This window comes from Dermochelys coriacea, chromosome 14 (assembly GCF_009764565.3).
Source record: "Dermochelys coriacea isolate rDerCor1 chromosome 14, rDerCor1.pri.v4, whole genome shotgun sequence".
NCBI lineage: Eukaryota > Metazoa > Chordata > Testudines > Dermochelyidae > Dermochelys > Dermochelys coriacea.
This window is the reverse complement of record NC_050081.1, coordinates 22,664,409-22,680,005: the sequence shown is the minus strand read 5'-3', so window position 1 is coordinate 22,680,005 and position 15,597 is coordinate 22,664,409. Positions and strand designations below refer to the sequence as shown.

At 51.2% G+C, this 15,597-nt stretch overlaps 1 protein-coding gene across 13 annotated transcripts in view; it reads right to left on the bottom strand.

Moving 5' to 3' along the window:
• Window positions 1-15,597, bottom strand: part of ARHGAP44 (Rho GTPase activating protein 44) — a 160,695-nt gene that overhangs the window by 14,643 nt on the left and 130,455 nt on the right. For 8 of the 13 annotated variants that reach the window (XM_043497306.1, XM_043497302.1, XM_043497300.1 and 5 more), the window contains 8 exons: window positions 14,829-14,940; window positions 12,479-12,560; window positions 9,951-10,031; window positions 7,634-7,747; window positions 5,071-5,162; window positions 3,980-4,160; window positions 2,065-2,082; window positions 551-772 (listed from right to left, as the gene is read on the bottom strand). In XM_043497306.1, coding sequence (XP_043353241.1) covers window positions 551-772; window positions 2,065-2,082; window positions 3,980-4,160; window positions 5,071-5,162; window positions 7,634-7,747; window positions 9,951-10,031; window positions 12,479-12,560; window positions 14,829-14,940 — 902 coding nt within the window. The remainder of the gene's footprint in view (window positions 1-550; window positions 773-2,064; window positions 2,083-3,979; window positions 4,161-5,070; window positions 5,163-7,633; window positions 7,748-9,950; window positions 10,032-12,478; window positions 12,561-14,828; window positions 14,941-15,597) is intronic. The other 5 variants (XM_043497301.1, XM_038372168.2, XM_038372177.2 and 2 more) reach the window with 2 other exon arrangements.

Genomic DNA, 15,597 nt, shown 5'->3' with positions numbered 1-15,597 from the left:
TGTGGGGGATCAGTCTGGCCAAGGAGTGCTCGTTTGTGGGAGACCAGCGGGAATGGCAGGAAGGACAGAAAACTGAAAGGCAGGGCCAATGAAACAGACAGCTAGGTTAGCACTACCTGCTCCCACATGACAGCCAGGAGCCTGTCTCCTGCTCTCCCAGCCATGGGAGTGCTCCATAGGGGACTCCTAGCACAGCATCCTCTGTGGGGTGAGGTGCATGCACTGCGAGCGCAGAGTCTCCATCAGATTTGCAGCGTGGATAAGGGAGGATTTGCCCTGAGCATCCAGTCTCTGCTTTTGCAAAAATGTCTGTCTTTCCAGCCAGCCTGGAAATGGCATTTTCCAGCAGCACTTCCACCGAGGCTGCTCAGGGATTTTCCTGGCTGCTGGGCGGTCACCGTTGGGGATTATTTTGTGCTTGGATTCACACACACCAGAAAGCAGAAGCGTGAAATCAAAAGGGCACATGCAGGTGAGCAGGAGCTAGGTGTGTTTACAAAGGCCACGTAAAGCAGCAGCGGCAGCAGCAGTCACTGCTGCCTGAACTTACCTTGTCCGTTCGGCTCCTGGCTGGAAGCTGAAGCTAGTTGGAGTAGGGGAGGGAGTAGCTGAAATATCAAGAGATTGCTCAGGAATTGGTGACTGAGGAGTTGCAGCGAGATCGGAAGGCGGCGCGGGGGGCTGCATGGCAGGCGGGGTGGAGGACGCTTTTCGAACTATGGTGGTGCCTCTGCGGGCCACCCAAGATGTGTCCATCACCCTGACGCCCATGCTGAGTGGGGGAACACAAAGACACTCCCTTACCATCTCAGAAGTAAAGTTCAGAGCAAAGAAATAAAGCACAGCTTGCAGCAAGAGGGGAGAAAAAATATTTCACTACATCCAGTTTGGTAAAGCTTATTCAGATCCTGGCAGTCTTCCTTCCAGAGAGCACCAGTGCAGCCCAACGGCTCCTTGTGAAACACTGGGACACAAGACTCGTGCAGGACCCTCAGTGGAGGATTGGCCTAACCTGTTTCAGATGAGATCCAGTTCTGGCCCTTTAAAAACTCCTCTTATACCGGGGAACCCCACTGCTCTTCAGTGGAATTCAACTTGCAGGGCAGCAGGGGTTGTAGAGGGTCAGAACTGTCCTAGAAGAACTTTGTAGGTAGGCTCCAAACATGCCTTCATTGTCAATGGCACTGCCCAGAGGCTCCATTGGTCAGGATCAAAGTTAGGGCTTGGTTATTGGCTCAGGCCCCCTCCCAACTCTGGAGAGGCCAAAAGTGTCACCAGAAGAGAGATTGCTACCAAAGAAACAACTTGCCCAAGATCTTGTTGGTTTCGCTCAGAAGCTGCTGCGGCCCATCACAACCTTTGGGAAGGTGAGTACAGCTGTGCAAGCAGCACTGTTGTAAGGTGTGGCAAAAGTTTTCACCTACAAAAAGTGTCAGTGGGAAATGGCTACCCTGCTGGGAGGTCTTTCCAAACAGCCACAAACATGAGTGGGCCATTAGAAGCCAAAATGAATAGGAGAGCATTCCGGATAGTGACAATGTTGTATTCCTCCCAGCTGGAGAAGCTTCCTGTTGAATCACTCCAAAAGAGGATTCAGAGTAGCAGCCTGTTAGTCTGTATTCGCAAAAAGAAAAGGAGTACTTGTGGCACCTTAGAGACTAACAAATTTATTTGAGCATAAGCTTTCGTGAGCTACAGCATCCGATGAAGTGAGCTGTAGCTCATGAAAGCTTATGCTCAAATAAATTTGTTAGTCTCTAAGGTGCCACAAGTACTCCTTTTCTTTTTCCAAAAGAGGATGTGAGCCCTTATTTTTTCCCAAAGTTATGAAAGTGCAATGGACTTAAGGCAATTGCACTAATCGGACCAAATTGGGCATGAGCTTACACCCCATGAAACCGATCCACCAGGGGAGAAACCAGCTTAGAATTTGCCTCCTGACATCACTAAATGTCGAAAAAACAGCGTTTTGGCTTCCTCACTGCCTACTGGAACAGCTCTGGCTTGGTGTTCAGAACACAGGTGGCCTGAAAAGGGTCCAGTGGCTACTAGAGGATACCGTACCTTTGGATTTTCCTAAGGCTGCATGGACAGAAACATACAAGTATTAGTGTAAAAGAAAACTAAGGCTAAAAGATTCCATTGGGTATAGCAACTGTTGTTTGGAAAGGAGTTTAGAGGGCCCAGGTAACACTGTAAGGCGGACTGGTCTTTGAATCCTGGTTATGGCAGGAGGAGGACAAGCAGATTGTTCAATAGAAAAGAAGGCGTTGGAAGAAACTTCAGAGGATTCTGCAAACACAAGACGGTTTTGCTCAATGGATGGGAACTTTTGGTAAGTGCAAAGTGTGTGGGAGGGAGACGGGGCTGTGTGCAAGTGGGGCGGGAGCGAGGGAGAGAAGTTTTTCTTTAAGATATTTCAGGTTTGATTTTTGTCTCTGGTGGGCAAGACCCTGCACTCCGGGGGGCCTGGAGAGCTGAGATTCAGGGATCCCGGACTGCCTGTGGTGGTGGAGAATCCTGACGCGTAGGCTGCTGTCATCCAGCCAGGCAGCAGCCTGCCTCTCCAGTATGGCTGCTCCTAACTTGCAACTCCAATGGGCAGCCCTTTGTGCTCATTCACCCGCCTCCGTCCCGCTCCTTGAGGGTTCTGGGCCATATTCCCAATCTGATTCAGCATGCGTGCCCTTTCTGCTCTAATTCCACCCGCTCTCCGGGGCTTGCACTGCACCGTGTGCACCGGGAAATGCAAATGCTGCCCAGAGATTTGCAGAGGGACCGGAGTGCATGCCAACGGAGCTGGCCTATTCAGCTGTCACACAGCTGAACTGTTTTCCTCACCAGATACACTAAAGCTGGGATGATGGCTTGCTAGTGGCTAGACCGAGAGATTTGGGGGAGGAGTAGGGACTCCTGGGATCTTCCCAGCTCTGTCGCTGACTTGACATGGCCCAACTGACTTCATGTCATTCATCCTTCTGTAAGAGGGGGGAGGGGGAGTAAAACACTTGCCCATCCTCACTGGGAAACGTACGAATTAATTAATTGTTAGGAAGTGCTTAGGTATGATCAAGTGCAAAGAATCCCCATCATGGAACATTCACGCTGCGGTAGCCCCTGGAAACCTACCAGGGCAGGTCCATTTACAGACCATAGCTTCGGGGGACTGGCCCGGACATTTACTTAGTATTCACTGTTCCCTCACCCCCAGGGGCAATGCCCAACTCCTTCCCAAACCTGAATCTGCAGTGACTCTCTCAGGCCAGACATGTTGTCTCAGTGACACGGGGACGGCCTGTGGGGGGCTAGGTGCCCTTTGAGGGATGGACTCTGTGTTTCTCTAGGGTTTGCGCATCAGTGCATAGGAACTCGTAACAACTAGCAAGGCAGGACAATGGCTTCCTTAAAAGGCTCTGCTGAGCAGGCTGGGGATCCCTGGTCTTGGCTGAGCTAGACCCAAATGCCTGCCTTGCGCCTCTCACACCCCAGTGATGAAAACTCATCCTAACAATTCATGGCAGGCCCGCTTCCCTCTGAACACCCTCTGCTCCCACTCCAGAGCCTCCAAGCCAGCTCCTTGCAGGACGAGGGCTCGGGAGCACTGCCCACTGAGCGGGCTCTCCAGAGACTCCTGCCCCAACCCTTCATCTCTGGGTGGAGCTTGTGTGTCCAACGTGACTTACTTCAGGCTGGGGGTGAAAGTGGGGGAGGGGAAATGGGTCTGCTCCCATCTAAAATGGCCCAAAGGCAGCTGATCGGACAGGGTGGAGGGGTCAGGAGCAGGGGAGGGTGGGAGTGACAAGGCAGTGAGGCATCTGAGCTCACTAGTGTGGAGGCTACAGGATATGGTGCCCATGGGCCCCTGTCCCAAGCAGATCTCCCAGCCAAGGCTATGTCAGGCACAGCCTCTTCTGGCTCATACAATTGTAACAGACTTACACCAAAAACAAACCCCGGCAATGAAGCGAAGAGGCCCTACCCATCCTTTTTGTAAAACTCCAGCATCATGTTGTCCGTGGCCACGCTGAGGGGGCGCCGGGCCTGGTCGTGCTGCTTGCGGTCGGAGTGGTCCATGTCAGGGGACGGCATGGAGCTGTAGTTGGCGTTGTGGTTGACGTGCATGGGGCTGCCGTAGTTCCCGGTCACGTTGAATTCAATGTCTGGTTGGGGAAGCAGAGAGTACAGTGTTGTTTGGGGGCATCTCCTCGCAACCAGACTAGGCAGAGGGCTCTGGGCAGTGAGAGGTTATTGCTGTTATTTCTAGTCTGCATCGTGCCTAGGAGCAAGCCCGTGGGTCATGACCCATTGTGCCAGGCTCTGTACAGACACAGAACCCTTCCCACTGCCAGCAGCACCAGGGAGCATGCTGATGGGGTGGGAGGAGTGACTGGGAACATGGACGAGCCTTGTGGGCAGCCAGCTACTGACTCCATGAGGGATAGAGACTATAAGCCATCAAGTAAGGAGCTGGAGGGGAGAGATGGCTGGAGTGGGCTGGAGGTGCAGTGAGGGTCCCTCTCTAGCTCCACGGACATGTCTCAGCCACCTTGCGCTCCATCCTGGATTCTGTCTGAGGTAATTTGGCCTTCCGGGGCCATAGAGCACAGGAGGCTTGTGGGGCCAAGCAGGGAGAACCTCCTCCTAAGCCACCAGAGCTGTGGAGTTGGAGGGCAGAGCTGGGGCAGGTGCAGGCCTGGCGGTCCCATAGCCCAAATCACAGAGCAGGTCGGGCGCAGTGACAGTGCACAGCTCTCTCTACAAGGCCCCAGCACTACCCCGGGGTGAAAGAGGGCCATCTGCAGGGCCCGCCCCACCCAGCTTCCGGTCCCGCTGCCCAGCAGTGCCAGAGGCCGCAGCGGGTTTTCTGGCATCAGTGCCTGGTCACCAGGAAGTGGATGGAGACTGTCCAGGCCTTTTCCCATTCACTGGCCTCCAAGGCGGTTTGTGGAATGGATTCTTGTGTCCCCCATCCCCTCAGGCTCAGCGCTGGCAGGCCGGCTCCATTATGTTCCCTCCCAACGCCAATACCCGCGCAAGCATGCAGCGCCCAGCGGGAGACGCACGGCCTACCTCCGGGGAAGAACCAGTCGGCATGCTGGATGAGGGGCTCGATAATCCCCACGATCTGCAGAGACACCGTCGTCATCATCTCCGTGATGTTTCTGCAACACACGGGGGGCGGCAGCAGCAGGTCAGCACCGGCGATGGCTGGGGCTCACAGATGCGATGGTTAATAGCGCTGGCCGAAGCCAACACGTGCCACGTCTGACGTGGTCCCCCCTGCTCTTCCAGCGCAGCTCTGCTAGTGCACCACAGCCCTGCCTGGCAATTCCCTTGCTAGTCCCGTGGGACCCTCCAGCCAGCCTGGTATTACAGATCTGCGCCCTCCCACAGCTCTGCCGATTCACCTCAGTTCTTCCCTACAGCTTCCTCCCGCCCCCCGGCTTTTCCAGTTCTCAGCAGAGAACGATAATGGTGACGAATGTCAGGTATGCAAATGCCTGGAGGGGCAGCCCCAGGAGCGCACTAACCCATTGCCTCCCCTCCCTCGTCTTGATACCCTCCCTTTACCTTTCTAATATAAAGCGCTTCTCTCAAGCCCTAGATGCTTTTAAATGAACACATCACATCTGATGTGCTTTTTAACGACTGTGACGTTTTTGGGATGGATCCTCAGCTGCCGTAGATCAGCAGAGCTCCACTGTATTGCTGCTACTCCCAGCTGACAACCTGGCCCATCATTCCCTACTAGTTTCCTACATTTTTACCAACATGACACTTTGACCCACGGGGTAATTCTATGCAGCAGGACATTAGCTACAGCGTAGGGACATCGCCATCACGGCAAGAAGAGTGGTCAGCTTACGGATCATGTTATTAAAGGAGCCTGAACCCAACTGTGCATTCGTTTATGGCGTCACTTCCTTTTCCTGTGGGCACCATTAGCTCCAAAGCCATGCTCCAGGAGAAACTGAGCATGCAGAAAGCAGGGATATGGGCTCACGTGGTTCTACTGCAATCAGGGCATCTCCAAGAACAGATTGCACAGCGGCTTCCCCAGCCCGCTGCCCTTGGAAGCATGGACTGTAATTAAGCCTCCAGTTTCTTGATTTAACCATAAAGAAGGATTTAGGCCAACACAAAAGAAGGGATGGATGGATGCTTGCCTGACTCCATGGCTTCTGGGCTGCTGCTGAGTATTAGCCTTCCACTGACCTCTGATGTTAGGAGGCCATGGCCCGTTCGCCAGCTCTGCTGCTGCCAGGTTTGGCAACTCCCCAGCCGCTGTGCTCCAGCGGGAAGCCACAGCTGCATTCTGGGGACCTGAGTGTGCCCCACTTGCTCTATTTAGCAGCACAGCAGCTGCTTTCTACCCTGTGTGCACCCCACCGCTCTCACCGCATCCCAGAAAGGCATGCTGGGAAATGCTCCCAGTAGCGCCCAGACAGCTGGTCGCTTTCACTTCCAGGCTGGAATGAGGCACTTCAGAACTGATACAGAGCCCTGGCCTACTCTTAAAATGTGGATCGACCTAGGTACACTGCACAGTGGTGCGAAAATGTCACACTGTGAGTGCCATAGTTAAGCTGACTTAACCCAAGGTGCAGACGTGGTTTGGTCGACGGAAGAATTGCCGCTTGGGAAGGTGGATTAACTACACTGATGGAAAAAGCCTTTTTGTCCATGTAGGAAGCAGCTACACTCTGTTGCTGGGGCGCCCGTAGTGCAGACATGCCCGATGTTAGATAGTAAATAGGGTAACACCAAGCACATCAGCCAGGTAGCCTATGGTTAGAAAATTAACCCAGCCCTGTGACAAGTCGAGGCCCTAACACAGCCATTATGACAATGTTCTCACGTGTCTAGCACCTTCCACCTCAAAGGAGCCGGCAGAACTTTCAGGGATCGATTTACACAGGACCCGTGATTCTGCTCCTTCCAGTTCTCTCCTTTCACCTCCCTACTTCTGCCTCCGTCTATGCTGCCCCCGACACACGGGGCAGTCTGATTGTCCTCACAGGCCCAGAACCCCCTCTTCTCCTCGCCCCTGGAAACCCACCTCTTCATCCAACTCACTCTTCCTTCCTTCTCAGATTAAACTCTCCCCTTTCACCCTCCCTCTGCTGGAATGGCCACTTGTGCCTCACGTTAGCGTGCCTTGTCATTAGACTGTCAAGCTCTGTGGGGCAGGGGATGTGCTTTCATCTATGGTCCTAGCTAAGTTTAGGGAAAGGATTTTAAAAACACACCATACTGAAGTGGCCTGATTTCCAGAAGTGCTGAGCGCCCACAGCTCCCACTGACTTCAGCAGGAATTGTGGGTGCTCAGCTAAGGAGCTAATGGGGCTGAAGGAGAACAGCAACAGAAGCAGCAACCATCAGTTCACCCGTCTCACCCACCCCGGGCACTGTTCTATCCTGCTTTCCCCAGTACTTGTGTGACCACCGCCATCTCAGCCAGTACGCTGGGGAGTGAACTGGGGACCTCCAGAGCTAAAAGCCTGAGCTGCTACAGCTTGAGCTAAAATGTCAAGGGTCCCTAGCAGCAGCTGTAACAGACACATATCCCCTGTGGATTGGGCACTGAGGGGACCCTGTTACATGCACGCATGCACCGGTGGATTCCACTTACCCTTCTGTTTGAGGCCAGAGGAGGTTGGGGCCCAGCACTATCGCCACATTGCTTGGTGTCATTTTGTTAGCATCCTGGTATTCTGTTAGCTTTGCTAGGAATTTGATTAGGTACCTGGCAGAGGTGATCAAGAGGCAGAGGGTGAGGCTGGAGTGTCACCTGGGCCTATGGGGTGCAGCGCATGTTCCCCACAACTGCTTTCCTCTGCACCTGACATTCACAGCGAAACCATGCACCAAATGCAGGTTATTCCCTGAGCCGCAGGTGCCTTGGCCTCTCTCTTTTGAGGTAGCTTCCAGATCAATACTTCAATGAGTGCCGCAAACCACCAAGAAATCAACATCCTTGCACTGCCTACCATCCAGCGTCCTTCCTTTGAGAGGCTTGAAGCGGCTCTCAAACATGCAGGAAGCCTCACAATCCCGTTGTGATTTGTCCCAGGTCATCCCGTGAATCTGGGGGCAGACCTGAGGAGAGAATCCAGGGTCCCAGCCTCCCTCTCTAACCCCCACCAGTTCCCTTCTGTAAGGCTAGGAAATAGGATTTGTGGCTAGCCACAAAGCCTGATTGATTTCCATTGCTAAGAACATAAAGGTCGACGATCAGATCACACCCGGGGTCTCAGCACTTGGTAATACAAACGAAATCCAGCAGAAAATCCTATCCTATTCAGGGGCTAACTGCTAAATCCTAGCGGCTGATATACCCGCCCTGGAAGTGCCCTTTCCCCAAAGCCTGGGCAACTGGCACTGTGCAGCGTGCCCCAAAGGCTGGCAGATTCAGAGGATGGTGGCTCACGGGGGGGAAAGCAAATTCCTGTGTCGAGGGCATGGACGTCTCTACAGTCAACAGTCACCTTGTCCTGATCTAGGGGGAACAGCCCAATAACAGCCTGGAGCTCCAGTTTACAGGGTTTTCCTCATTAATCATTGTATCTCCTAGTGTAAAGTAAGGTAGGGATTTTCAAAGGGACCAAAGGAGGTTAGGTGCCCAAATCCTATTGAAATCCAATGGGAGTTGGGTGCCATACTCCCTGGAAAATCCCCGGTGAAATATCTTACAACATGGGAGAGAAGGGGCCTTTTTCGCCTTGTGGCAGGTGTCCCCAGTCTCAGTGCCCCGTGACCTGCAAAGGGTTGCTTGGGCCTGCAGCCGTGGTCTGGACCCCCTTCCTCTGTGCTGCTAGCTCCATGGGTACTAGGAGACGAGGGCTCAACCCATATTAAAAGGCAAGTGGCCCAAAGTGCAGGGTCTACGGCCAGCGCGGGAGAGCAGGGTGAAGAAGGCTCTGGCATTATGATCCTGGGCAGACTGAGAAATTGGTCTCCACTGCCCATCCCCCTTCTCCCATAGGCCAGGAAAGGCAAGAGGGCGCAGGTGGAAGCTAGCCCCCCCCGCGGCGATATGCCTGCCGTCCTCCCATGGAAAGTGAGTTTGGGGCTTTTCCACCATGACTAAATTCAGTTCACAAACAGGCTGGATGAGGGGGCCCTACGATCCTCCCCCACCACGGACCTTCATGCTCATTATTGGGATGTGGCGGGACATGAGCCCTGGGCCCGCTCTGGGAGTGTTCAGGCTCTGACCTACATGGCTAACTTTACTTGAGCCCCACTCCCAACAAGGTACAGCTCCCCATCTCTCAGCATCTGAGAGCGCAGCGTCCGGAACAGATCCCCTGGGGACCAGACAGGCTCCCTGCTTACTGCAGCAGCGCTCGCTAGGGGATGTGCTAAAAGCCCCAACTTCAAGGGGAGCTGAGAGCTCAACAGCCTGCAGGGTGGGGCCTGTATCGCTAAGCATGCAGAGACCCCACTGACATTAGTGGGCATTAGGCAGGCGCCTGAGGAGGGAAAAGCTCCCACCCTCCCACTAAGACCTTGTTTACACAAGAAAATGGCACCAGTTTAACTGAAGTTGGTTTTTAGACCGAATAGTTACCACCGTGCAAAGGGTGGTGCGGGCAACAGCCGCCAGCTTGGCCTACACCCCGGGGAGTGCGCTCGTGACCTCCAGAGCTAAAAGCACAAGCTGCTACAGGCTGAGCTACAGCTCTCTTCCTGGGGCTGTAATGGACTCATATCCTTTGAGGACTGAGCACAGCGCGGGGACCCAGAACACCAGCTCACCAGTGGGTATGGGATGCTCTTATTAACTGACTTAAGTTAAATCAAAATAAGGCTGGTTCAAACCACACTGTGAGAGTCTCCACACAGCCTTTGGCACCAGTTTAATAAAACTGGTTTAAAAATTACACCTGAAGTGAAATCACTGGCTACTCTGCATGTAGACCCAGCCCTCTGCCCCACACGCACACCTGATGTTGTTGTAGTTGGCCTTGGGCAGTTTTTCGCAGGCATTCCACAGGGCCTGCAGCCTCTTGTCTTGGTCCTGGATGCTAGGAAGGAAGTGTAGTTTGGGATTAGTTGGTCAGTTCGCCACACAGCTGGGCCGCTCGCTTCTCTGAGTGCTCAGCTGTTGAGAAGAGATGAGGCCCTAGATCCTAATGCCCTGAGAACTGGGGCGCATCTGAAATCTGAACTGGGATCCTGAGTTTGCAAACGGCTCTTGTCTTTGTAACAGTCAGAGCCAGCCCCTCCAGATTTGAATGCTCCCAGCCTGGGGGCATCCAGTGTAGAGAGTAAGTGCAAATGTTGGTGCCTGAGCCCAGCCTTGTTTTTATTATTTATTTCAGGTGCTTAGAGAGAAACTCCAGGCTTGCATGACACCATTAGAGACTGAGAATGTAGCTGGAAGGCCTCCAGCCCACCAACTCAGCCAGGCCCCTGCCCTCCTCAGGAGGGAATGCATGATTATAGTGGCTGGCTGGTCAGATGCCCAAGACTGGTGCATTTCTGCATTTGCTGTGAATATAGAGATGCCCCTTTCAGATGCTGAAGGAAAGAGCAGCCCAAAAATGAATGCAAGGCCCTGACTGTTCACCACAGTTCAGCCCTGTCTCTGGAGGAGGCACCAAGTTTGTGAGCACATTTGCAAGTGCGAGTTAGTCCTTCAGAGAGGCAATGGTGCTACTACGCATGATCAGAGCCCTGGTTCTGAGCTGATCCGATCCAAGCTGGGGGAGGCCAGGTTTTCCCAGTGGCTCAGGTACCAGCACTCCCTCAACAAAGGGAATGAACCCCTTTGCACTTTGTTCCAGGGTCCAGAGAGTTTCTATGACAAGGGAAATCTGTGTTTTGTGTAAGGGATGAGAAGTAGGTCTTGAACTGAAAGCAGAGGTCAGCTGCAAGGCAATCCCCAAGACAAGACTGCAGAGGCTGTGTACAGACGGAGACTGAAGTGGATGGAGGGAAACAGAATAAAAATACCTCTGTTGATCTGGGCCTGATTTATCCTTAATCCATCTCTGATCCATGCACGTCACCCTAATTATGTGGACATGTCACGGGGATGGTCTAGCTAGCTACCTCTGGGCTTGTCCACATGGCAAGTTACTGTGTGGCAAGGCATGGGGTCCCATGTGGATGCAGCAACAGTGCAGTGCGAAGCCTGGAGGGCAGTTTGATGTACTACACTTTCAAGTAGCAGCAAGCAGAAGGTTGCCATGTAGACAAGCACTTGGTTGCTTATCCGGTCACCATTACTGAACTGAGAGCCTAACAAACTTTGATGTTTTCTCCTCGAGCCCCACTCTGAGGCAAAGCAGTGCTGTCATCTCCATCTCATAGATGTGGAACTGAACACATAGAGGCTAAGTGACTAGCCCAAGGTCATACAGGAAATCTGTGGCAGAGCAAGGGATACCTGAGTTCAGATCCAGCTTCAGGCTGGCACCTGGCCACTAGACCATCCTTCCTCTGGAAGTTTTGCATCACTTAGTCACACTGGTACCAGTTCCACAGCCATGGAGATGTAACCTGTATTTTCACATCCATCCCCCTGCAGAGCTAGATTACCATCAGCCCCACTACACAGAATTCAGAGGGAGTCCATATAAGCCTCTAAAGAACAACTCTTCACTACCCAAAAATTCCACGACTAAGACCTGACATGCACGCTGCCTCTCCCAGCAGGAATCTCACCTTCCGAATGGGCTAAAGCACCTGTTTCTAGCCCTGCAGGAACTCTGAATGCCAAGCTCTAAAGCTCTGACACTTTAAGCCACTGCAGGACTCCAGCTTGCCCGTCCTCGTCCTTGAGCGGGGGTAATTTTGGGAAAAGTTCCACATTTGGGGGCCAAAGGTGAAAACATCAGGAGTGATTTGAAGCTGCTGAGGCATCTGGGATGTGAGAGGATGCCCGGTGCTGCTTTAGCTAGAGGCAGATTTCTTGGAGAAGCTACACAGCTCTGCAGACAGGTCTACCAGGGATATGAATTGCAGTGAGCTCGAACATGTAGCGCTCTAACTGACCTCCGCAGACCCTGCTGGTGCCTACTTCATGCTGATGTCATCCTGTTTCAAACAGGACTCTATTAATGCACACTAGGTACCTTTCAGTTTGCACCAGGAGGGTCTACACGAGACAGATAGAGTGCTACAGGTTTGATTGCTCTGCAATTCACTCTCCGTAGATTGGTCTGTGACACCGCCCGGGGCAGCACTCTGATGTTTTGCCTTAGGCTTCAGATTGTCTTGAGCAGCCTCTGGGTGAACCCTGGAGAGCCGGATTAGCAGAGGAAGAGAACAGGTGAGAGGTCGAAGGTGCATGACAAAGTCATTCAGCAGGCAGCTCTGCAATTCCCAGCGTGGAAGATACCTCTCCCTATGGGCTGTATGTAGAACGTATTTCAGCCCCTCTTACTCCAGTACTTTTGATTGCTCATTGTGGGTGGTGAGGAAGAAGACGAGGCCAAGGACAAAGGAAAGTGCGTTTGTGACTCACTTGGAAGCTTGAATCCATTCGTCATAGAGCTCAAAGGTCATGAGAGGCTCTGGAAGCTCTCGGAGATAGGACTTCAGTGCCCCTAGGAGACAGAAGGGAACACTGGCCAGTCAGTACCAAAGTAGGATGCTTTCCTGGTTGAAGGGTAAGGATCTTGGCTGGTCTCTGGGCATGGGACTTTAGCCCCTTCAATGAAGCGCAAAGGCCAGGCTGTATGTTCTGCCCAGCAGCCTCATTAATGTGATTTCAACCAAAGCCAAGAAAACTGATTAACATCCTAATAATCTTGTCAAACATTCGCCATTTCTGCCCCGTGACACTGGACTGAGGCATCCCTGGCTTCAATGGGAGCAAGACCAGACCCGCATGTCATTGAGGAACAAATCCTGCAAAGCACTGAGTGACTGCACTGCGACTGCCATTACTGCTGCCTAGGATGCTCAGCACTCCCAAGATCAGGTCTGGAAAGAGAAGGGAAACCACCTTGGATCAAGAAAGGAACATCATCTTAATGCAGTGGAAGTGTGCGACTGTCACAACACTCCACAGTATCTCGCCATACGGACCTATGGCATTTTCAAAAGCGGCAAATGGGATGCGCGCGCCCAGGTCTCCTTAAAATTGATGGGAATTTGGAGTCCAAATCATCCAGGTGTCTTTGAAAAACTTGGCCTCAAAGCCCACTGGGGACGCAAATACAAAAAGTTTTATCCAAACCAAATCAATATTTAGCAAGCCAGTAAGGAAGGGGCCTCATTTAGAAACCCTTTTGTTCACCGAAGAATTGGTAACAACCAGGTTGGAAACTCAGTTACAAAAGAATAAAAAATTATCTAATTATCGATCCACCCATCCCACACTCGTCACCATGTTTTCGGAGCGTCTCATGGTTATTACAATTGAATTTGAGTTGCTTTAGCATGACCGGTAACTTGGCTAAATAGAATAAGTACAGTGTGTGTCCTAACATTTAGATTTATTTTTTTAAATGTAACATTTACTGGCAAATCTGTTCATCACAATAAACCAGGGAAAGTCTGAACCCAGGGGTTCATCAACAATTCTAACCAAAACTATTTTTTTGTCCTCAACTGCAATGAACAGGATTATAGACAAGCACAGAAAATAGAGACGCTAGAATAGTTTGACGAATGTCTCCAGGGGAAACTGAAGATTTAGAAGCACTGACGTTAGTATGTATAATTTATATATGTATTTAGTGTTTAAGGAGAGGACAAATTTTATTTCCAAACTGGCATCAAACAAATCCACAATTTTTCCTATCCCTCCTTAATGCCCAATATGGTTACATTTATACTTCTCAGTTTGTTTTTCATACATTCGTTATATTTTTAAAGTTAAGAGATAATGAACCAAAGTTTATTCCTGCATTGTTGTAAATTGGATGCAACCCCAGAACAGTTATTCCAGAATTTACAGTAGCATAAGAGCACAATTTGGTCCATTCATTCAGTTAAAGCATAACACAATTGTTTTACATTACCTATGTCTAGAGTTAAATCAGTACTTGATGTTAACAGATTGATAAGGCTCCTCAATGGTTCTAATTTTCTCCTCAACCTTAGAATTGAACAGGGCAACAGAGTTCAGACTCTTTGTTAATAACTTTCCTCTAGTGAACAAGTCACTCAAAAAACTATATAAAGAAACACCAAAAGACTCCTCCCTAGCAGACTGAGTTTTAACCCTTATGGGAGGCCCCTACAGAAGGGCCCTGCCTCTTTACTTGTTGCCCAGAAATGACAGGACCAGATCACAAATGCATAGTTGCATGGGAAATTAATACAACTTGGGGGAAAATGGGTTTTCCATTTCAGAGGTCGTTCTCCCATTTCAAAATTTTTTCCATTCTGAAATGGGAGAACCCCCTCCCCCAAATTTCCAAATTTTCCTATGAAACAAAATTCTGGAAAAAAATGGTTTCAGCTCAAAAAGTTTCATTTTGGTTAATTTGAAATTGTTTGTTCCAATTTCGGCTTTTTAACCATCATTTTTTTAAAAAACGGAAACAAAAAGTCATTTCAAAATGGCCAATCAAAAAGCTGCATCCTGACTGCGTCAGAAAGCTTCACTCTACTTTTTTACTAAACAAAATGTCATCAGAAGCGACACTTCCACAAACACATTGTGCTTTCAATGAGTCAGCACTTTCGGATAGAGAAATAATTCCGCTGGAAAACTTCCCACCAAGTTCAGGCAATAGGACTTCCCACTGCACAGGCTGAGTCCAGTACAACATGCGCATTGCTTGGAGATCCTCCACTGGAAGAGGATCATCTAGAGTAGCACATAATCTTGTTACCAAAGCCTAGGTGGCAATGCCCTTTACCTGCAATGGCATGGGGGTCTGCTGAATACTCCTGCACATCCACCACGCAGCAGTCGAGAGCTGCCTTGAGCTTCTTTAACTTGGATGCAGAAGGAGCCACCCTGAAGAGACCCTTCGGGCAAAGGAGACAGGAGAGACATCAGCCCCAGCAGGAAACTCCTAAAATCATGGCAGCAGCAGAACATAGAGCCCCAAGGGCACAGGACCCAGAGTGACCCAGGTGACAGCTTGATACCCAGCCTAGGGATCATGCTCTGACCTAGCGATGTCACGTTGGATGTGGTTTAGCAGGAAATCACTGGCGTAGGAAGCGTGGGAATCCCTGTAACTCACCTGACTTACACACAGAACAGAAGTGGGGTTTAGGGTCAGATCCTCAGCTGCTGTAAATCAGTATCTATGGAGCAATTCCATCTGGGGGCCTGGCTCATGGGGCCTAGAAACTACAGAACTGGGCAGATTAGACATGGTGCAAGGAGTGTCTTTGTGGAACAGCCCTTTGATACTCCATGTATTTGTGCCCTGGGCTGCTTCAAGTCACACCTGCTCCCTTTGCCGACACAAACAAGCTTGTACTCCTGATAGCCCCAGCAAGGTGATGTATCAGCTGCCATCTTGGCCAACACCAGGGATCTCCAGCACTAAAGTCTCTACATCAAGGGCCACAGTCTCTAGCCGACAGCTGTAAGACTCACATTCCCCCTGGATCAGGCTAAGATGGGGACTCGTTACACACACTGACCAGTGGTTACGCTGACAGCTATGGGGG